The 24,435-nt window shown below is 47.5% G+C and overlaps 1 protein-coding gene across 1 annotated transcript in view; it reads right to left on the bottom strand.

The window, feature by feature from the left end:
- Window positions 1-9,048: 9,048 nt before the first annotated feature.
- LOC141055627 (lens fiber membrane intrinsic protein-like) overlaps window positions 9,049-24,435 on the bottom strand; it is a 94,021-nt gene continuing 78,634 nt past the window's right edge. Inside the window, exon 4 of the mRNA XM_073552274.1 lies at window positions 9,049-9,341. Coding sequence (XP_073408375.1) covers window positions 9,274-9,341 — 68 coding nt within the window. The 3' untranslated portion in view covers window positions 9,049-9,273. The remainder of the gene's footprint in view (window positions 9,342-24,435) is intronic.

Genomic DNA, 24,435 nt, shown 5'->3' with positions numbered 1-24,435 from the left:
AGATGAAGTACTCCCCTCCAACACTCTGCCAACATATGTGCCTTTTCTGAACGTCTCCCTTTTGCACCTATAGTGAAGTACTCACAGTACTGAGTTACACTGAAGTTCCTCCTGTCAGATGTTCCTATGAACTCTACTTGTACGGCAGACAGCTGTAGCCTACTTCGGGGACTTCTTGCTACTAAGTCCCGGCTCACTCATGTTGCTGTTGTGCCCCCAAGTCTTGTGTGGGAATAAAGTGGTAACAACTACTATTCCTCTACTAGTATTGTCTGTCGCAGGACCATTAGTATCCATACAACCTTGGGGACCAGACCCCAGCCTTGCGCTGTGAACTTGGGAAGGGTTCTCCTCTAACCCTAATCCTTAGTCCTCCTCTCCTCACGTTCCGTACAAATCCTTCTTTCTTATGGAGTCAGACTTTCTATCAATGTTCCTTTCCTGTGCCAGCAGACCCAGGTCACTGAGGTCGGCTGCAGCACTTCCTTCATCCATCCCTCTCAGGGGAGCTCCTCTCACAGACTGACCTAGTCAGACTGACCGACTGACTGACCAAATCCTAAACTCTTTCCGCTCTTTTGATGCTAACTAAACTTCACCCGCCCCCCAGCACGCTTCGTGTTCCAAGCAGGGAGCCACCAAAGGGTGCTTTGCTACACTAATGTGTTGTGTGGGATGCAGGTGTTGGAGCGTGGTCAGGAGTCTCCACCTTACCTGAATGGTGGGGTACCACACCTCAGGAGGAGGTTCAGTATCTCTGTGGTGACTGAACCCTCAGGGGCGCCACATCTCATCTCTCAGTTTTGTGGTTAGATGCTCCTGTTCTGAGGTTAGGTCCTCTTCTGGTATGTTCTTGTTGAGGCCCTCAAAGTAGCTGTTCCAGATTATACCATTCCAGAATGAGTTGTTCTGGATGGAGTCTTCAAGCTGCTGTAGTTTGTGGTAAATGTGCCTGTTTTTTCTACTTGAGGATTCGCTTGTATCTTTAGGATGTCATTGGCCGCTCTTTGGTCCCTGTTGTTGGGGTCTGTGTTTTTGGTTTGAGGCTACCCTTAGGGAGGGTTTTTGCTTTGCATTCTTTTTCATACATTTTTTGGCACTGTTTATTTGTAGGTCTCTTGGGGACGGTCCTTCTGAGGCCTGCTAGTTCTGCCATGGTATAAAGGGTGTTACTAAAGTTGTTCGTTTCCAGGTTGACTCCTTGCTGTTTTGGTGTAAAGTAACTTGTGTTAAAGTTTACAAGTAGCTATTGAATATTGTTTTTGTTGGTTATTGTGAAGACATGGGAATCAGTGGGTGCTCTAGTCTGCTAGCTGAAACCGCATGGACCAGGGCACATCCCACTGAACTCCCACTCTCCTTTTACCATCGGCTTAATACTACTCAGCCAACACAGGATGAGGGTAAAACCGAGTGGCAATACTTTATCGAACCACAAAACAGCCAAATAACACATAGAACAGTCCCAGCATAATACCCAAGATGGTGCACATTACAGAGTCTCACCCTTTCGGTGACTCACCGGGATGAGATCAGCTGTGACTTCAGAGCTTCCAGGGCTAACTACCCCCACCTGTGGCATGCACAGAGAGGAGGTAATGACAAGCTTAGGAAGCTGACATTCCATTGAGGTACAAGACCAGGTGACCGGAGGGTCAGATCCTGGCTTCTCCGAACATCTCCATGGAGCCAGGTGACCGATGGGTCCCAATCCTGGCTTTCCAAAATGTATCAATGGTTAAGTGATGGTCAATGGAGCAGATATGTATTCTTTCAGGCGGGGCTGTGGTCCCCTAAGCTGGCATCCCGTTGAATGTCAAACCTGTGTACCACGTAATGGAGCCTTGATCTGGCAGCTGTCTTGTAGAGTGATTCTGGTTGTGGTTTTGTAAAGAGTCTCTGGATCTTTAGATCTCTGGATCTCTTGGCTGTCTGGATGTATACTGTATTGTAAGAAGCATATCACACTTATATAGTTCACAACTGTTGTCCTTCACGCCAATATGCAGAGGACAAAAGGAAGATGTGATGAGATTAACTTGCATTAGGTGACTATGAAGGCATTTATGTTTGCTGGGTCCATGTCTATTATGGTGTAATTTATCACACTGCTGCCTTTGTGGTAGTTTAAGGTAGATCTCCCTAATAAGACCCCCTGAATCACCAAATTCAGTATATACAGCCCAAGGCTCCAGCACAGGTTCAGCAGTGTTCTGTCATTCTCTGTCTTTCAATCTTTCTTCTCTCTCTTCTCTCTCTCTGTCTCACAATTTTTTTCTTGTTCTTTCTCTCATTCATGCTCTCTTTATTCTTCTCTCTTGTTCACGTTCTTTTTCTTTTGTTTTTTTCCTATATCTCATTCACATTCTTTCCTCTCTCTGTAGTCGTCTCTGTACTGGTTGCTTTTTCCTTCTTTGCTGGTTGCTTTCTCTGCCTGTACTGGTTGCTTTCTCTGCCTGTATACTGGTTACTTTCTCTGCCTGTACTGGTTGCTTTCTCTGTCTGTACTGGTTGCTTTCTCTTTCTTTGCTGGTTGCTTTCTCTGCCAGCACTGGTTGCTTTCGCTGCCTATACTGATTACTTTCTCTGCCAGTACTTTTTGCTTTCTCTGCCTGTACTAGTGGCTTTTTCTATATGTACTGGTTGGTTTCTCTGTCTGTAATGGTTGCTTTCTCTCTACTGATTGCTTTCTCTGACTGTACTAGTGACTTTCTCTGTCTATACTGGTTTATTTCTCTGCCTGTACTGGTTTATTTTTCAGCCTGTACTGGTTTATTTCTCGGCCTGTACTGGTGGCTTTCTCTGTATTGGTTGCTTTCTCTTTTATTGCTGGTTGCTTTCTCTGCCTGTACTGGTTGCTTTTTTTGTCTGTGCTGGTTGCTTCATCTTTCTTTGCTGGTTGCTTTCTCTGCCTGTACTGGTTGCTTTCTCTGCCTGTACTGGTTGCTCTCTCTGCTTGTAGTGGTTGCTTTCACTGTCTGTACTAGTGGCTTTCCTCTTTTTTTACTGGTTCATTTCTCTGCCTGTACTGGTTGCTTTTTCTGTCTTTACTGGTTGCTTTCTTTTTCTTTGCTGCTGGCTTTCTCTGCCTGTACTGGTGGCTTTCTCTGCCTGTACTGGTGGCTTTCTCTGTGCTGGTGACTTTCTCTATATGTGCTTATTGCTTTCTCTGTGCTGGCTACTTTCTCTGCTTGTACTGGTTGCTTTCTTTGCCTGTGCTGGTGCCTTTCTCTGTCCGTACTGTTGCTTTATTTTACTGTACTGGTTGCTTTTTCAGTCTGTACTGGTTGCTTTCCCTTTCTTTGCTGTTTTTTTTCTCTGGCGGTACTGGTTGCTTACTCTGCCTGCACTGGTTACTTTCTCTGCCTGTACTGATGGCTTTCTCTGCATGTACTGGTGGCTTTCTATGTCTGTACTGGTTGTTTTCACTGTCTATACTGGTTGATTTCTCTTTCTTTGCTTGTTGCTTTCTCTGTCTGTACTGGTTGTTTTCTCTGCTAGTACATTTTGCTCTCTCTTCTTGTACACTGTCATGTCCGTCATGCCGGCCATGCTGCTTGCACTGCATGATCCCCATTGTCATGCCTGTCATGCCTCATTGTCCCCAGGTCCGGGTCCCTGCGGGCGCCCCGCGGGTCTCGCAGTGTGCACACGTACCTCATGACTGTTATGCTGCAAGATATCTGGAACAGTGTGCACACGTACCTCGTGACTGTTGTGCTGCAAGATGCCTGGAGCAGTGTGCATGCGCACCAAACTATCATGCCTGCCATGTCTGGTATGCCGCATGACTCTTGGAGCAGTGTGCAAGTGCACTGAACTATCATGCCCGTTATGTCTTATGCAGCAAGACCCCTGGAAGCAGTGTGCACACGCACCTCGTGACTGTTGTGCTGCAAGATGCCTGGAGCAGTGTGCACGCGCGCCTCATCTCATGGCTGCCTGCCATTGCCAGTGCGCATGTGCGTTTTACCTCATGGCTACATGCCATTGCTGTGTGACCAGCCGTCTCTGCTCTGCCTGCAGCAATCCTCTCTGTGTTCCTGGACTCCCTGATCCTGTGACCCTCCCTATGTCCAGCAGTATCTGACCCAGCAATCCTTTCAATAGTCCTGGACTCCCTGATCATGTGACCTTTCCTATGTTCCAGTACAGTCTGATCCAGCAATCCCTTCAATAGTCCTGGACTCCCTGATCATGTGACCTTTCCTATGTTCCAGTACAGTCTGATCCAGCAATCCTTCCTATGGTCCTGGACTCCCTGATCATGTGACCTTCTCTATGGTCCAGCCCAGTCTGATCCAGCTATCCTCTCTATGATCCTGGAGGACCTGAACCGGAAGTTCTCCCCTGGTCCTGACCCAGAAGTGCAGGTGCTAATGCCCTTTATCAGACCGCCCCTTCCTATGGTCGGGACCTGAGTATCGTGTTGCTTCCCTCCATGGCTGCTTGGTCTGCTCGGTCGCTCCCTGTATTCTGTGCCCCTGCACTCTGCCCTGTTGTGCCTCTCTGCACACGCTCCGTGCTTGTATTCTGCCTCATGTCCTGTGCCATGTCTTGTGTCGTCTTTTGTGCCATGTCTGTCCTTGTTATCCTTAGACTTGTAGTACTTCCTCTGTTCTCTTTCTTTGCCTGTTTCGCTATGTCTTGTCTAAGCTCTTCTTTGCCTTGTTGTTCGTTCTATGTTCTGTGTCTGGTCTCAAGGCTCTGGGCTTTGGCCTACGCTCCGCTGCTAGACTCTGTCCTATGGTGCTCTCTAGCACATTTCCTGGCTAGTCTCAAGGTTCTCCCTTGACCCGGTTCTGGGCTTCGGCCTACGCTCCGCTGCTAGCCCTATGCTTTCTCTGACCCGGCTCTGGGATTCGGCCTACGTTCCACTGCTAGCTCTGTACTCTGTTTTTTTATGTCTCTGCTATGGTGCTCTCTAGCACACTCCCTGACTAGTCTCAAGGCTCTGCCTTGACCCGGCTCCGGGCTTCGGTCTACGCTCCGCTGCTAGTTCTATGTCTCTGTACCCGGCTCTGTGCTACTGCTTATGTTCCGCTCTCTGTCCTGAACTCTGACCCTGGCGTGCCCTCTGCACGCGCAGGACCTTGCCTTGAACTCTGCCCCTGGTGTGCCCTCAGCACGCGCAGGACCTTGCCTTGAACTCTGTCTAGTCTCCATTTTTCGCGCGCTATTGCACCTCTCGTACTAGGCTTTGCCGTGCCGTCTCGCATGGGTCTCTGTCCTGTACCTTTGCCTAGCCCTGCCTTGTGGCTGCGTGCCCTCTTGCACGTGCCTGGTCATCCCATGCCTGCCTGTTTGTGCCTCAGCCGTGCCGCTCTAGTCGTGCCCGCCTGTCTGTGCCTCAGCCTTGCTCGCTGTCCTGTGCTATTGTGGTTTCTGCCTGTTTGTGCCTCAGCCGTGCCTCCTCTAGTCGTGCCCGCCTGCCTGTGCCTCCAGCCGGTACCGCCTGCTGGTGCTCCAGTCGTGTTTTTCGTGCTCCCTTGCACTCACGCTGTTTCTCGCACTGTGCGTTTTCGTGCTACTCTTGCACAAGTCTTTCGCTTTCCTTGCTCTGTCCTGAACATTGTCTCTCTGTCGTGTTCTGAGTTCCATGACCTGTCTTGAATCTTTGTCTTGCTTGTACCTTGCTCTGTGCTCTGCTCTTTGTCTTGAACCCTGACCCTGGCGTGCCCCTCTGCATGCACAGGACATCTGTCCTTAACTTCAAAGCCCAATGTGTAATCTAGCATGTGTGGGACCTGCCGCTAACCATGTACCCTGGCGTGCCTCCTAGCACGGCCAGGACCATTCTTTGTACCGTGCCCCTGGCGTGCCTCTAGCACGCGCAGGACCTTGAAACTTGAATCCTGGCGGCTTCATAAGCGCTCCCAGGACCTTGGACCTTGTACCCTGGTGTGCCTCCTAGCACGGCCAGGACCATTCTTTGTACCGTGCCCCTGGCGTGCCTCTAGCACGCGCAGGACCTTGAATCTTGAATCCTGGCGGCTTCCTTAGCGTGCCCAGGACCTTGGACCTTGAACCCTGGCGTGTATCCTATACACGCACCATGCCTTGCACCTTGCCCTGGACCCTGGTGTGCCCCTAGCACCCACCCGGCCTTGAACTTAGCCTTGAACTCTGGCGTGTTCCCTAACATGCACCATGTCTTGAAAACTGTCGTGCCTCCTTGCCTGAACCCTGGATTGCTTGCCGGATGCCCGGATCCTGCCGATCGCCATCAGAGCTCCGGAACCTGATGACCCTGTTGATCCTTGCCTGCTGTCTGGAGTCCGACGTCATAGTGCCTTTGCCTGTACCCAGGCATGCCATCTAGCACGTACCATGCCATGGACCTTGGCGTGCCCTCGCACCCACCTTGCTGTGTTTTCCCTGTGTTATCACATCTTGCACCTGATGTTATCCTGAAGTTTTCCTTAATGAACATACCTTGAACTTACGTCTTGTCTTGTTTCCTGCACGTCCCTGGTCCTAAGACACTCACATTGTGTCTTCCTTGAGCCGGCCGTCTGATCCCAGCAGTCGTGGTGGCTCATCCCCTTGGTCTTGCCGCTGACACTCCCTGTATAGGGGGTGGTTCCTCACAAGGTCAGCTCGCCCTCATTGGGTGGGTGCCACGACCCAGAGGGTCCACTCTAAAGAAATGTCGACTCAGCTGAAGCTGACTCGTCACATACTAGTTGCTTTCTCTGCTTGTACTGTTTTTTTTCTCTCTCTGTACTGGTTGCTTTCTCTTTTTTTGCTGGTTGCGTCATCTGTCTGTACTGGTTGCTCTCTCTGCTTGTACTGGTTGCCTTATCTGCTTGTACTGGTTGCTTTCTCCGCTTGTACTGGTTTCTTTCTCTATCTGTACTAGTGGCATTCTCTCTGTTTACGGGTTAATTTCTCTGCATTTGCTAGTTGCATTCTCTGTCTGTACTGGTTGCTTTCTCTGCTTGTACTAGTTGTAGTTGCTTTCTGGTTGCTTTTTCTGCCTGTACTGTTTGATTTCTCTATCTGTACTGATTGCTTTTTCTGCCTGTACAAGTTTCTTTATCTTGTGACATAGCGATCACTAGTGAGTTTGCGGCAATATTCAACTATACGGGAAAAGATTCTCTTTTAAACAAGGCATGTGAACAATACAGAACCCACAAACAGTCTATTCCAGTCCTTTTCCGTTCACACAGTTCAAATGCCTGATGTCCGTCAGAACACCATGCCCCAGGCTCTGAGTTACCTGGATAGCAGCACCTCAGGTTTTCCCCGCCTGGCTTCCTCTGGCTCCTGGCCGTAGTCCAGACCTTTGGTGTCTCCTGGATCTTCAGGAGCTAGTGATGTGTCGGTCGCGAACGATCCGACACAAAGAGCCGGCTCCCCACGGTGAACGATGGAAGCCGGCACCCCAGTGAGAACCACTAAAATCCTTGAATGGCTCTCACTGGGCCTAAAATCCCGTTGTTCGGCAGACGTAACCCCGCCCACCAGAAGAAATCTCCGCCCACTAAGTAATTTAATTGGTTCCTAGCGAGTGGGCGGGGTTTATGCGGTAGGTGGGCGGAGTTTAGGACACCATAACACATATACAATAGGGATCCAAAAGGAGTCGAAAAAGAGCTGGCTCTTTTTGGTGAGCGGAGCCGTGAGAGCTGGATCACCAAAAAGAGCCAGACTGCCCATCACTATCAGGAGCTCCAGTCAGCACCAGTCTCACACATGGACTTTCCATCTGCTGCCCACAGGAAACAAATAGGACCTTCCTGTCTTTACAGGAGCACACCCCTTGGGAGGTGTGTGGTTAACCAGTCCCACCCATCAATTCTGGTTAACTCTCTAAATCTAGCCCTTTGCTAAAAATACAGGCTTGTGGAACTATAAGACCCATCAACCTGTCTTGGGGATTCATTCAGAGTGCAGCAGACTTCTGTCTGTGTGATACACATCTATTCCTCAGCACACAACTAGTTGGTACATCACAGTCTATACAGGTTGTTTTCTCTGCTTGTACTGGTTGCTTTCTAGTTGCTTTCTCTGCCTGTAATGGTTGCGTTCTCTGTCTGTACAGATTGCTATTTTGGACTGTACAAGTTTCTATCTCTGTCTATGCAGGTTGCTTTCTCTGCCTGTACTGGTTGCTTTCTCTTTCTTTGCTGGTTGCTTTCTCTGCCTGTACAGGTGGCTTTCTCTGCTTGTACTGATGGATTTCTCTGCCTGTACTGCTGGCTTTCTCTGCTTGTACTGGTGGCTTTCTCTGCATGTACTGGTAATTTTCTCTGTCTGTACTGGTTCCTTTCCCTGTCTGTACTGGTTGCTTTCCCTTTCTTTGCTTGTTGCTTTCTCTGTCTGTCCTGGTTGCTTTCTCTGCTAGTACTGGTTGCTCTCATTTCTTGTACTAGTTGCTTTCTCTACTTGTACTGGGTGCTTTCTCTACTTGTACTGTTTGCTTTCTCCGTCTGTACTGATTTCTTTCTTTGCCTGTACTAGTGGTTTTCCCTATCTATGCTGGTTCATGTCTCGGCTTGTACTGATTGCTTTCTCTGTCTGTACTGGTTGCTTTGTCTTTCTTTGCTGGTTGCTTCCTATGTCTCCACTGGTTGCTTTCTCTGCCAGTACTGGTTGCTCTCTCTGCTTGACCTGGTTGCTTTCTTTGCTTGTACTGGTTGCTCTCTCTGCTTGTACTGGTTGCTCTCTCTGCTTGTACTGGTTGCTTTCTCAGCTTGAACTGGTGGCTTTCTCTGCCTGTATTGGTGGCTTTTTCTGCCTGTACTGATGGTTTTCTGTGCCTGTGCTGGTTACGTTGTCTGCCGGTGCTGCTTGCTTTCTCTGACTGTGCTGGTTGCTTTCTCTGACTGTGCGATTTTTGACTGTACAATTTCTCTCTCTGCCTGTACAGGTGGCTTTCTCTGCTTGTACTGATGGATTTCTCTGCCTGTACTAGTGGCTTTCTCTGCCTGAGCTGGTTGGTTTCTCTGCATGTACTGTGCAGTGGACTATGTTGGTTACACAGAAATGTTTATTGTGCTGAATATTACAAACATCAGACATTCTGTTTTTATTTTCACAGATAGTTTATTAGCAAAACTTAAATTACAGAGCATTAATAAGTATTGCCAGTGGCAGGATAGGAAGCCATCAGCAGTTAGTCACCAAGGGGGAGGAGTTCACTGTCAGTCAGCGAGGCAGGTGACTATTTCTAGAGGTGGCGCGCACTGGGTGACTCGAACACCTATGGACACTTAGGACAGATATGAAGGGTTCTGTTGAAATGATTGGGGGCTCATGGCGATATCATCCACTGGAGACATTTCCGACTTCCCGAGAATTGTTCCTGGCAAAAGCACAAATGTGGAAAATTCCTGAAAAAGCAGGAAAGAGAGATGTGGATAAGAATGGCTGCTGAGAGATCACTATACCCATCATCCCTGACCTCGGAGCTCACAATCTAATCTCCTATCCCAGTGTAACATTACTCCCATCATCCAAGACCCCGGAGTTCACGATCTAATCTATCACACAATGTATCACTACTCCCATCATCCCTGACCCTAGAGCTCACAATCTAATCTCCTATCACACAAGGTATCACTACTCCTGTCATGAGCTGGGGGTGTGACGTTGCCCCTAGTTGTCAGGGATTTATTATATCCCACCAATTGTCACAAATTTACTATTTATTAGTGGTCATGGGTCATGTAGCCACCCACAACTTTTGTTTCCACCTTCAATTCCAGTTTTGGAACTTGCAGTTCTCTGGCACTCCCTTTACCCTCAGGTCAGTCAGAGAACTACACCTAGGATAAGTAGTTGGCAGAAAGGATGCCTTGCCATGTACTGACCATTGGGCACTCAGCAAGGAGGGCAGTATGTGTGTCCCCAGACCCAGGGTGGGTAATACACACATAAAACCTCCGTTTTGTCACTGCCAGAGTCTCCCAAATCCCCAGAACACTGTGCTGCCACCAGCTTCTCGTTCTACATTACAATCAATATGTGGAGGTCATGGCGATATGTTATAGAGAAAGGAGAAACTAAACTAGGAAATTTAAAGATTTACTCCAGAAAGGATAGGCAGTGTTTACAAAAATGTAAAAGATGTTACAAAAAGAGACAAAATATTGTATATATAGACAATTACAAAATAAAGTGAATTAAAATAAGAACTTACACTTATGATTCCATAGCACACCATGTGGAGGAGGGGTGCCTTCCCAAGGGAAAATGGTCTATCAGCACAGCTTCCTAGCTGGCAGCCCAGGCAAATGACCCCCCTTTGTCTTCCCCCTCTATGACCTCACCGAATGGGCTAATCTATGGAATGTAGTCCCCTTTACAAAATTACTAATAACTGCATGAGGGCCATATCTTGGGCTGTGAGTCTCATAGCATGCCGGCAGGAATGTTATAGTCTTTCTGAAAACATTAGCTTTCATTTAAGTCTAAACATGCCGTGGCTGTGTGGCACGGTGGGATAGAAAGCCGTTTCTTGGATTCTGGTGGTTGCCAAAAAGTCCAAAACCCACCTGTGGATAGGTTTACTCTTGCATCTCCCAATAATATAAGTTTCCTGCCTCTATGAATATTCTGTGTTATTATATTCGAGTTGGAATGAACAAAGGAGACATGTGTGTTGTGAGTTCATTTTCCGGTCCACCAGTTGTGAGTTCTCCTTCCAGGCTCCCTCTGGTGGTTACTGGAGGTAGTGAGGCTGATTTAATCAGTAGAGATCTGCCACCTGATAATGAGGATGACGATTGGACCTCAGGAATCTCAGACTGGATTTAAGACAGCCGACGCCCTAGTCTGGTGCTGGTGATTCCTTCTGGCTTTTCAGGTCCTGGTTTTCAGCTCTGTTCCAGTCATTTCAAGCTATGTTTTTCTGCTAATGTTCACACTTGATTTTGTTGGTCTATTCAGTTTTTTGTGTGGTCAGCCAGCCCCTGCTGGGGCTGTGCTGAATTTCCACTCTTATTTATCTGTATTTGCCAATTTGCTTTTTTGTCCCTTATTAGATTGGCCTCTTTTTGCTCTGTCTCAGAATATTTCAGAGTGCTGATATAGTGGGAGAAGTCTAGTGACTTCAGGGTTAATTTTGCTACCAGACGTGTTGGACATTATTGTTGTAGGGTTTTTGGCAGACTGCAGACAGTGTCTTTCCTTTCTAATCCTTTCTAGTTAGTTTGGGCCCCATCATTTGCTCAGGCTATTTTCCTGCCTGTGTTTGTGCTTTCATCTTGTTTCACCGTCAATACATGTGAGGGGGCTGTCTTTCCTTTGGGGTCTGCTCTGGGGCAGTTAGTTTTTCCCTTTTCTTGCTTTAGGCTTAATTAGTCCTCCGGCTGTGACGAAGCGTCTAGAACCATCGTAGGTACACTCCACGGCTGTGGTGAGTTGGAGTTGTCAGTGTGTTCTTAGGGATGCTCCTGTTTTCTCCATCTCTCCTCTGTCTCATGATATTCCTGATTATCTAGCCGATTTTTCTGATGTATTTAGTGAGAGTAAGTCTGCGTCTTTGCCTCCTTATAGGAGTTATGACTGTGCAATTGAGTTGATGCCTGGGTGAAAATTTCCCAAGGGTCGGCTTTTCAACTTATCAGTACCCGAGCATGATGCTATGCGGTCCTATATTAAGGAGTCATTGGAGAAGGGTCATATTAGACCATCCTCGTCACTGTGTTTCGGATTTTGAGGGAGAATTCCCTGTTTGTTAAGGGATCGAAATGCCTCTTTGGTGTACAGAGAATTTCATTTTTGGGATATATCTTGTCTCCATCGACTATTGAAATTGACCTGGCCAAGGTACAGGCCATTTTTGATTGGGTTCAGCCTACTTCTTTGAAGGCCCTCCAGAAGTTTTTGGGTTTTGCCAATTTATATCGTAAATTTATAGCTAATTTTTCTGGTATTGTCAAACCACTGACTGATCTGACCAAGAAGGGCAATGATGTGCTGAATTGGTCTCCTGAGGCTGTCTCTGCATTTCAGGAGCTTAAGCGGAGATTTACTTCAGCTCCAGTTTAACGGCAACCTGATGTCTCACTTCCATTTCAGGTGGAGGTAGATGCTTCTGAGATTGGTGCAGGAGCTGTTTTGTCCCAAAAAGACCCTGTGACTTCTAAGATGAATCTCTGTGTCTTCTTTTCTCGAAAGTTTTCCCCATCTGAACGCAACTGTGACGTAGGTATCGGGAATTGTTGGCCATGAAATGGGCATTTGAGGAGTGGAGACATTGGTTGGAGGGAGCTAGACATCAAGTTGTGGTCCTCACCGATCACAAAAATTTGATTTATCTGGAGTCGGCCAAACGCTTGAATCCTAGACAGGCTAGATGGGCCTTGTTTTTCACGCGTTTTAATTTTGTGGTCTCTTTTCTTCCGGGCACTAAGAATGATAAGGCAGACGCCCTTTCTACTAGTTTCTTTGCCGATTCTCTTAATGTGACCGAGCCTACTACCATCCTAGGTGAGGGGGTAGTTCTTTCTGCCATTTCGCCCGATTTGAGACGCGCCCTGGAGGAATTTCAGGAGGATAAACCTGAGCGTTGCCCTATGGGAAAATTGTATGTTCCTGACCAATGGAGAAAGAGAGTGATGTCTGAAATTCATTGCTCTGCATTGGCTGGTCATCCAGGTATTTTTGGTACCAGAGATTTGGTGAGTCGGTCTTTTTGGTGGCCTGCCTTGTCTCGTGACGTTAGGAATTTTGTACAGTCCTGTGGGACTTGTTCTCAGTCTAAACCCTGTTCTCGTTCTAGTGGGATGCTGATGCTCCTGCCGGTGCCCAAGAGGCCATGGAACCATATCTCAATGGATTTTATTTCTGATCTTCCTGTCTCTCAGAGAATGACTGTTATCTGGGTGATAGATTTTCGAAGATGGTCCATCTTGTACCACTCCCGAAATTGCCATCTTCCGCTGAGTTGGTGCCCTTGCTTTTACAGCAGGTGGTTCGGTTACATGGGATTCCTGAGAACATTGTGTCCGACAGAGGAGTCCAGTTTGTTTCCAGATTCTGGAAAGCCTTTTGTTCCAATCTGGGAATTCAGTTATCCTTCTCCTCCGTGATTCATCCCCAGAGCAATTGACAGACTGAGAGAACAAACGAGACCTTGGAGTCTTATTTAAGATGTTTTCTATCTGCTGATCAGGATGATTGGGTCTCATTTTTGCCCTTGGCCGAATTCGCACTGAACAATAGAGCTAGTTCTGCCACTTTGATGTCACCCTTTTTCTGTAATTTTGGGTTTCATCCTCGATTCTCTTCAGGACAAGTGGAATCTTCATCTTGCTCAGGTGTGGACACTGTGGTTGAGAGAATGCTAGGGCGTCGGCTGTCTTAAATCCAGTCTGAGATTCCAGAGGTCCAATCGTCATCCTCATTATCAGGTGGCAGATCTCTACTGATTAAATCAGCCTCACTACCTCCAGTTACCACCAGGTAAGGAGTCGTTGGAGAAGGGTCATATTAGACCATCCTCATCACGTTTAGGTGCTAGGTTTTTTTTTGTGGCCAAGAAAGATGGTTCATTAAGACCGTGTATTGATTATCGTTCCCTTAACAAGATGACTGTTAAATATCAGTACCTGTTACCTCTGATGTCTGATTTATTCTGCAGAGTTAAGAGTGCCTGCTGGTTTACTAAGCTTGACCTCAGGGGGCGTATAATCTTATTTGCATCAAGCACGGGGATGAATGGAAGACGGCGTTTAATACTCCGGAGGGACATTTTGAGTACCTGGTGATGCCTTTTGGGCTCACTAATGCCCCTTTTTGTCATCCAGTCCTTTATGAATGATATTTTCCGTGACTTTGTGGATAAGTTTTTGATCATCTATCTGGATGATATTTTGATCTTTTCTAGTGATTGGGATTCTCATGTGGAACATGTCCGGACTGTGTTCCGGATTTTGAGGGAGAATTCCCTGTTTGTTAAGGGATCGAAATGCCTCTTTGGTGTACAGAGAATTTCATTTTTGGGATATATCTTGTCTCCATCGACTATTGAAATGGACCCGGCCAAGGTACAGGCCATTTTTGATTGGGTTCAGCCTACTTCTTTGAAGGCCCTCCAGAAGTTTTTGGGTTTTGCCAATTTCTATCGGAAATTTATAGGTAATTTTTCTGGTATTGTCAAACCACTGACTGATCTGACTGTCATGATCCAGTGTTGGATCTGGCGGTATTAAAAGCACAAAGTGAACTTTTTTTACTTTGGTTAAGTTCAAAGGTGTTTTGACTGTCCCCGGTGGTGGTTAGTGGTATCACACCTTAGGTTTCAGTTTAATGTGCACGTAATTAGGAATCAGGTGTGGGGCTCTATAAATGAGTCTCAGGGTGTTCACTCACGGCTGGTGATATTCCTTGCTTAGTTGTTGGAGAGCCTGGTGGAAGGATGGAGCTGGATAGAAGTCCTGCGCAGTCAGCCAGAGAGAACGAGTGCCAGCTAATGGTGTCTGCAGGAAGGACTGGCATGGCCTGGTGGAGTTGCAGTTTATGGTGTCGGCGGGAAGTGCGGGCATGGCTTAGAGGAGTGGCGACTATGAAGAGAGTTGCACTCAGCATGTTCGACTTGGTTGCTGAGAACTGGACTCGAGCATGGTTGGATTCTTGGCAGAGGCTGGACTCATCTTGGGACTCTGTGTACTGGACTGATGCAAGTGGTGATGGACTCTGCTCCCAGGCTGCACGATGGTGACGGATCCAGTTATGGTGATGGATCAGGGTGGAGGAGAAGATGCACACAGGTGGTGGGCTCTGTTGCTAGGAGCGTACGCAACAGAGCAAAGCTAAGTGGTGTTTCCCCTGTATTGTCTCTTTCCTCATGTGTGTTGTTAGTGCAGTGGTGGGATTAGTCTCCGCACCGACCTATTCCCTAGTGAGGGTTTAGGCGCAGGGCGAGCCAGGGTTTTAAGGTTCGCGTGCGGCGACAGGCGCGGAGCCTGTATAGGGAATGTTAGGAGTGCAGGGACACTGGCTCAGGGGAGCTTAGGAGGTCTCCATGTCCCCATTCCCTATCGCAGGGCCCACCATTGTTAAAGTTTCCCAGGTTCCCCCCCTTATTATTTAAATTCGCCGTACTGGAGGCGGTGTTTCCAGAAATGTATATGTTAACGTGTAATTCCTAAATTCGCCAGGTGGAGGCGGCGTATCCACCTGCACGTTCTATTATTTAAATTCGCCCCACTGGAGGCGGTGTATCCAGGGTCACGTGTGTTGTGGGTTCGCCTTGCGGCATCATCTGCGACCAGACACATGTGACCATGACACTGACCAAGAAGGGAGCTGATGTGCTGAATTGGTCTCCTGAGGCTGTCTCAGCATTTCAGGAGCTTAAGCGGATATTTAGTTCAGCTCCAGTTTAACGGCAACCTGATGTCTCACTTCCATTTCAGGTGGAGGTAGATGCTTCTGAGATTGGTGCAGGAGCTTTTTTGTCCCAAAAAGACCCTGTGACTTCTAAGATGAATCCCTGTGTCTTCTTTTTTCGAAAGTTTTCCCCATCTGAACGCAACTATGATATGGGGAATCGGGAATTGTTGGCCATGAAATGGGCATTTGAGGAGTGGAGACATTGGTTGGAGGGAGCTAGACATCAAGTTGTGGTCCTCACCGATCACAAAAATTTGATTTATCTGGAGTCGGCCAAACGCTTGAATCCTAGACAGGCTAGATGGGCCTTGTTTTTCACGCGTTTTAATTTTGTGGTCTCTTTTCTTCCGGGCACTAAGAATGATAAGGCAGACGCCCTTTCTAGTAGTTTCTTTGCCGATTCTGTTAATGTGACCAAGCCTACCTCCATCCTAGGTGAGGGTGTAGTTCTTTCTGCCATTTCGCCCGATTTGAGATGTGCCCTGGAGGAATTTCAGGAGGATAAACCTGAGCGTTGCCCTATGGGAAAATTGTATGTTCCTGACCAATGGAGAAAGAGAGTGATGTCTGAAATTCATTGCTCCGCATTGGCTGGTCATCCAGGTATTTTTGGTACCAGAGATTTGGTGAGTCGGTCTCTTTGGTGGCCTGCCTTGTCTCGTGACGTTAGGAATTTTGTACAGTCCTGTGGGACTTGTTCTCGGTCTAAACCCTGTTCTCGTTCTAGTGGGTTGCTGATGCTCCTGCCGGTGCCCAAGTGGCCATGGACCAATATCTCAATGGATTTTATTTCTGATCTTCCTGTCTCTCAGAGAATGACTGTTATCTGGGTGATAGATTTTCGAAGATGGTCCATCTTGTACCAATCCCAAAATTGCCATCTTCCACTGAGTTGGTGCCCTTGCTTTTACAACAGGTGGTTCGGTTACATGGGATTCCTGAGAACATTGTGTCCAACAGAGGAGTCCAGTTTGTTTCCAGATTCTGGAAAGCCTTTTGTTCCAATCTGGGAATTCAGTTATCCTTCTCCTCCGCGTTTCATCCCCAGAGCAATGGACAGACAGAGAACAAACCACACCTTGGAGTCTTATTTAAGATGTTTTCTATCTGCTGATCAGGATGATTGGGTCTCATTTTTGCCCTTGGCCGAATTCGCACTGAACAATAGAGCTAGTTCTGCCACTTTGATGTCACCCTTTTTCTGTAATTTTGGGTTTCATCCTCGATTCTCTTCAGGGCAAGTGGAATCTTCGTCCTGCCCAGGTGTGGACACTGTGGTTGAGAGAATGCAGCAGATATGGGACCAAGTGGTGGATAAGTTGTCACTCTCTCAGGAAAAGGCCCAGCGATTTTCCAACCGGCATAGGACCATTGGTCCCTGGTTTAAAGTGGGTGATATGGTTTGGTTGTCATCTAAGAATATTCCTATGAAGGTTGCATCTCCAAAATTTAAGCCAAGATTTAGTGGACCTTATAAGATTTTTGAGATTCTTAATCCTGTTTCTTTTCGATTGGCTCTTCCAGTTACGTTCAAGATCCATAACGTATTTCACAAGTCTCTGTTGAAGAGGTTTGTTGAGCCAGTGGTTCCTATGGCAGCACCTCCTGACCCTGTGTTGGTTGAAGGCAAAATGGAATATGAGGTAGAGAAAATTTTGGATTCTCATTTGGTTAGACGGAGACTTCAGTATTTGGTCAAATGGAAGGGTTATGGCCAGGAGGATAATTCTTGGGTCTCTGCCTCTGATATTCATGCCAATAGATTGGTTCATGCTTTTCACCGGGCCCATCCTGATTGGCCTGGTGGCGTGGATGAGGGTTCGGTGACCCCTCCTCAAGGGGGGTACTGTTGTGAGTTCATTTTCCGGTCCACCAGTTGTGAGTTCTCCTTCCAGGCTCCCTCTGGTGGTAACTGGGGTAGTGAGGCTGATTTAATCAGTAGAGATCTGCCACCTGATAATGAGGATGACGATTGGACCTCAGGAATCTCAGACTGGATTTAAGACAGCCGACGCCCTAGTCTGATGCTGGTGATTCCTTCTGGCTTTTCAGGTCCTGGTTTTCAGCTCTGTTCCAGTCATTTCAAGCTAAGTTTTTCTGCTAATGTTCACACTTGATTTTGTTGGTCTATTCAGTTTTTTGTGTGGTCAGCCAGCCCCTGCTGGGGCTGTGCTGAATTTCCACTCTTATTTATCTGTATTTGCCAATTTGCTTCTTTGGCCCTTATTAGATTGGCTGTTGTGAGTTCATTTTCCCCTTCGTCACTGAGGTCTGGTGAACTCCCTATTCTGGTAAAGGAAGGTAATGAGCCTGATTATCAGGCACCTGAGACTAATGAGGATGACTGGCTGAGTGGAGTCACTGACTGGATATAAGGCTGCCGACGCCCTTCTGCCCTGCGGGTGATTTCTCTGTGGACTTCTAGGACTCCAGTCTGATTCCTGCTTCCCTAAAGCTAAGTTTTCTGCTTTGCCTGTTTGCATTTATGTTTTGTTTTTGTTTTCCTTGCTTTTCTGGATTCTGCCATTCCCTGCTGGGGTGAGCTGAATCTCCTTTTGCCTGTTGCTCTGTCTTCAGAATATTCCTGAGTACTGACATAGCTTTTTTGAAGCCTAGCGTCTTCAGGGCCTTTTTCACTGTCAGTCTGTTGGCTCTTATTTTCATAGGGTTTTTCACGGATTGCAGACAGCAGCCTTCCTGTCCTTTCCTATCAAGGTAGTTTGGGACCCCTCTTTGCTCAGTCTATCTTTCTGTCTGTGTTAGTGTTTTCATCTTGCTTCACCGTCATTATATGTTGGGGGCTGCCTATTGCTTTGGGGTCTGCTCTGGGGCAGTTTAGATTTCCCCTTTCTTTCTGTAGGCCTATTTAATTCTCCGGCTGTGATCGAGGGGTCTAGGGCATCGTAGGAACCCCCCACGGCTACTGTTAGTTGTTGTGATAGGATCAGGGGTCTGCAATCCGATAGCTGCCAACTGCTCTGGTTTTCTGGACTTAGCTAGCATTTCTGTTTTTGCCTCCTACGGTGACTCAATCATAACATTTGGCCTCTTTTTGCTCTGTCTCAGAATATTCCAGAGTGCTGATATAATGGGAGAAGTCTAGTGACTTCATGGTTAATTTTGCTATCAGACATGTTGGACATTATTGTAGGGTTTTTGGCAGACTGCAGACAGTGTCTTTCCTTTCCTATCCTTTCTAGATCAGTTGCTCAGACTATTTTCCTGCCTGTGTTTGTGCTTTCATCTTGTTTCACCGTCAATACATGTGAGGGGGCTGTCTTTCGTTTGGGGTCTGCTCTGGGGCAGTTAGTTTTTCCCTTTTCTTGCTTTAGGCTTATTTAGTCCTCCGGCTGTGACGAAGCATCTAGTACCATCGTAGGTACGCTCCACGGCTGCTGCTAGTTGTTGTGGTTAGGATCAGGGATCTGCAATCTGCATAGTTACCAACCTCTCTGGTTTTCTGTGACTTAGCTTGTTTAGTCTTTTTCTCCTCGGTGGCCCATTCATAACACATGTGCATCAAACAGAGACTGATTTAGCTGGTCATAAGCCACATTCCCGAGGAAGGGGGGAAAGAGTGGTATTGAATTACCCACAGGCAGAGAGATTGCAGTATGTGTCATTCCAACAGGGAGAAAGAGGAAGTGGGGAAGAGGGGGCTACAGCTTGAGAGGCTCAGTGTTAGGCTAGTTTCACGCTAGTGTTTTCTGGAGCTGTGGAGGGATGGGCCCGGCCGCTGTGAAGCTTCGCCCCATGCCGCGCCTCCTCCGGTCAGCTCCGCCTATGGGCGCATGACGCCGACCTGTTCCAAACGCACCGTGTTGCATTTTAGTGTGATAGGCACACTGTCAAAAGGACGCAAGCACCGGCAAACGCATACCTGCGCACGGCCTGCGCACCCAATGCTAAAGATAGGGTACGCAGGTTGCATGCAGCGTCTTGCGCCCATAGGCGGAGCTGACCGGAGGAGGTGCGGCCATGGGCGGAGCTTCACGGCGGCCGTGCGCATCCCTCCGCAGCTCCAGGAAACGCTAGTGTGAAACTAGCCTTTGAATACGTGAACCAACTTGAGTTATGAGCAAAAGGGGGATCTGTATGTGTAACTAGAACAATAGGAAATACTTTATACATCCTGACAACTCCCAATATCCCTTACCCCGGAGCTCACAATCTAATCTCCTATCACACAGGGTATCACTACTGCCATCATCCCTGACTCTGGAGCTCACAATCTAATCTCCTATCACACAGGGTATCACTACTCCCATCATCCCTGACCCTGGAGCTCACAACCTAATCTCCCATCACACAGTGTATCACTACTCCCATCATCCCTGACCCCGGAGCTCACAATCTAATCTCCTATCACACAGTGTATCACTACTCCCATCATCTCTGACCCCAGAGCTCACAATCTAATCTCCTATCACAGAGTGTATCACTACACTCATCATCCCTGACCCCGGAGCTCACAATCTAATCTCCTATCACACAGTGTGTCACTACTCCCATCATCCCTGACCCTGGAGCTCACAATCTAATCTCCTATCACACAGTGTGTCACTACTCCCATCATCCCTGACCCTGGAGCTCACAATCTAATCTCCTATCACACAGTGTATCACTACTCCCATCATCCCTGACCCCAGAGCTAACAATCTAATCTCCTATCACACAGTGTATCACTACTCCCATCATCCCTGACCCCAGAGCTCACAATCTAATCTCCTATCACAGAGTGTATCACTACACTCATCATCCCTGACCCTGGAGCTCACAATCTAATCTCCTATCACACAGTGTATCACTACTCCCATCATCCCTGACCCCAGAGCTAACAATCTAATCTCCTATCACACAGTGTATCACTACTCCCATCATCCCTGACCCCAGAGCTCACAATCTAATCTCCTATCACAGAGTGTATCACTACACTCATCATCCCTGACCCCGGAGCTCACAATCTAATCTCCTATCACACAGTGTATCACTACTCCCATCATCCCTGACCCCGGAGCTCACAATCTAATCTCCTATCACACAGTGTATCACTACTCCCATCATCCCTGACCTCGGAGCTCACAATCTCATCTCCTATCACAAAGTGTATCACTACTCCCATCATCCCTGACCCCGGAGCTCACAATCTAATCTCCTATCACACAGTGTATCACTACTCCCATCATCCCTGACCCCGGAGCTCACAATCTAATCTCGTATCACACAGTGTATCACTACTCCCATCATCCCTGACCCCAGAGCTCACAATTTAATCTCCTATCACACAGTGTATCACTACTCCCATCATCCCTGACCCCAGAGCTCACAATCTAATCTCCTATCACATAGTGTATCACTACTCCCATCATCCCTGACCCCAGAGCTCACAATCTAATCTCCTATCACACAATGTATCACTACACCCATCATTCCTGACCCCAGAGCTCACAATCTAATCTCCTATCACATAATGTATCACTACTCCCATCATCCCTGACCCCGGAGCTCACAATCTAATCTCCTATCACACAATGTATCACTACTCCCATCATCCCTGACTCCAGAGCTCACAATCTAATCTCCTATCACATAATGTATCACTACTCCCATCATCCCTGACCCCGGAGCTCACAATCTAATCTCCTATCACACAGTGTATCACTACTCCCATCATCCCTGACCCCAGAGCTCACAATCTAATCTCCTATCACAGAGTGTATCACTACACTCATCATCCCTGACCCCGGAGCTCACAATCTAATCTCCTATCACACAGTGTATCACTACTCCCATCATCCCTGACCCCGGAGCTCACAATCTAATCTCCAATCACACAGGATATCACTACTCCCATCATCCCTGACCCAGGAGCTCACAATCTAATCTCCTATCACACAATGTATCACTACTCCCATCATCCCTGACCCCAGAGCTCACAATCTAATCTCCTATCACACAGTGTATCACTACTCCCATCATCCCTGACCCCGGAGCTCACAATCTAATCTCCAATCACACAGGATATCACTACTCCCATCATCCCTGACCCAGGAGCTCACAATCTAATCTCCTATCACACAATGTATCACTACTCCCATCATCCCTGACCCCAGAGCTCACAATCTAATCTCCTATCACACAGTGTATCACTACTCCCATCATCCCTGACCCCGGAGCTCACAATCTAATCTCCTATCACACAATGTATCACTACTCCCATCATCCCTGACCCCAGAGATCACAATCTAATCTCCTATCACACAGTGTATCACTACTCCCATCATCCCTGACCCCGGAGCTCACAATCTAATCTCCTATCACACAATGTATCACTACTCCCATCATCCCTGACTCCAGAGCTCACAATCTAATCTCCTATCACATAATGTATCACTACTCCCATCATCCCTGACCCCGGAGCTCACAATCTAATCTCCTATCACACAGTGTATCACTACTCCCATCATCCCTGACCCCAGAGCTCACAATCTAATCTCCTATCACACAGTGTATCACTACTCCCATCATCCCTGACCCCGGAGCTCAGAATCTAATCTCCTATCACACAGTGTATCACTACTCCCATCATCCCTGACCCCGGAGCTCACAATCTAATCTCCTATCACACAGTGTATCACTACTCCCATCATCCCTGACCCCAGAGCTCACAATCTAATCTCCTATCACAGAGTGTATCACTACACTCATCATCCCTGACCCCGGAGCTCACAATCTAATCTCCTATCACACAGTGTATCACTACTCCCATCATCCCTGACCCCGGAGCTCACAATCTAATCTCCAATCACACAGGATATCACTACTCCCATCATCCCTGACCCAGGAGCTCACAATCTAATCTCCTATCACACAATGTATCACTACTCCCATCATCCCTGACCCCAGAGCTCACAATCTAATCTCCTATCACACAGTGTATCACTACTCCCATCATCCCTGACCCCGGAGCTCACAATCTAATCTCCTATCACACAATGTATCACTACTCCCATCATCCCTGACCCCAGAGATCACAATCTAATCTCCTATCACACAGTGTATCACTACTCCCATCATCCCTGACCCCGGAGCTCACAATCTAATCTCCTATCACACAATGTATCACTACTCCCATCATCCCTGACCCCGGAGCTCACAATCTAATCTCCTATCACACAGTGTATCACTACTTCCATCATCCCTGACCCCAGAGCTCACAATCTAATCTCCTATCACACAGTGTATCACTACTCCCATCATCCCTGACCCCAGAGATCACAATCTAATCTCCTATCACACAGTGTATCACTACTCCCATCATCCCTGACTCCAGAGCTCACAATCTAATCTCCTATCACATAATGTATCACTACTCCCATCATCCCTGACCCCGGAGCTCACAATCTAATCTCCTATCACACAGTGTATCACTACTCCCATCATCCCTGACCCCAGAGCTCACAATCTAATCTCCTATCACACAATGTATCACTACTCCCATCATCCCTGACTCCAGAGCTCACAATCTAATCTCCTATCACATAATGTATCACTACTCCCATCATCCCTGACCCCGGAGCTCACAATCTAATCTCCTATCACACAGTGTATCACTACTCCCATCATCCCTGACCCCAGAGCTCACAATCTAATCTCCTATCACATAATGTATCACTACTCCCATCATCCCTGACGCCAGAGCTCACAATCCAATCTCCTATCACACAGTGTATCACTACTCCCATCATCCCTGACCCCGGAGATCACAATCTAATCTCCTATCACATAATGTATCACTACTCCCATCATCCCTGACCCCAGAGCTCACAATCTAATCTCCTATCACATAATGTATCACTACTCCCATCATCCCTGACCCCAGAGCTCACAATCTAATCTCCTATCACACAGTGTATCACTACTCCCATCATCCCTGACCCCAGAGCTCACAATCTAATCTCCTATCACATAATGTATCACTACTCCCATCATCCCTGACCCCGGAGCTCACAATCTAATCTCCTATCACACAGTGTATCACTACTCCCATCATCCCTGACCCCAGAGCTCACAATCTAATCTCCTATCACACAGTGTATCACTACTCCCATCATCCCTGACCCCGGAGCTCACAATCTAATCTCCTATCACACAATGTATCACTACTCCCATCATCCCTGACCCCAGAGATCACAATCTAATCTCCTATCACACAGTTTATCACTACTCCCATCATCCCTGACCCCAGAGCTCACAATCTAATCTCCTATCACATAATGTATCACTACTCCCATCATCCCTGACGCCAGAGCTCACAATCCAATCTCCTATCACACAGTGTATCACTACTCCCATCATCCCTGACCCCGGAGATCACAATCTAATCTCCTATCACATAATGTATCACTACTCCCATCATCCCTGACCCCAGAGCTCACAATCTAATCTCCTATCACATAATGTATCACTACTCCCATCATCCCTGACCCCAGAGCTCACAATCTAATCTCCTATCACACAGTGTATCACTACTCCCATCATCCCTGACCCCAGAGCTCACAATCTAATCTCCTATCACATAATGTATCACTACTCCCATCATCCCTGACCCCGGAGCTCACAATCTAATCTCCTATCACACAGTGTATCACTACTCCCATCATCCCTGACCCCAGAGCTCACAATCTAATCTCCTATCACACAGTGTATCACTACTCCCATCATCCCTGACCCCGGAGCTCACAATCTAATCTCCAATCACACAGGATATCACTACTCCCATCATCCCTGACCCCGGAGCTCAGAATCTAATCTCCTATCACACAGTGTATCACTACTCCCATCATCCCTGACCCCGGAGCTCACAATCTAATCTCCTATCACACAGTGTATCACTACTCCCATCATCCCTGACCCAGGAGCTCACAATCTAATCTCCTATCACACAATGTATCACTACTCCCATCATCCCTGACCCAGGAGCTCACAATCTAATCTCCTATCACACAATGTATCACTACTCCCATCATCCCTGACCCAGGAGCTCACAATCTAATCTCCTATCACACAATGTATCACTACTCC

This window comes from Dendrobates tinctorius, unplaced genomic scaffold, assembly GCF_039654945.1.
Source record: "Dendrobates tinctorius isolate UK_male_01 unplaced genomic scaffold, ASM3965494v1 ptg000189l, whole genome shotgun sequence".
Taxonomy (NCBI): Eukaryota; Metazoa; Chordata; class Amphibia; order Anura; family Dendrobatidae; genus Dendrobates; species Dendrobates tinctorius.
Note: the sequence above shows the minus strand (reverse complement) of the source record. Positions and strands in the feature narration are given on the sequence as shown.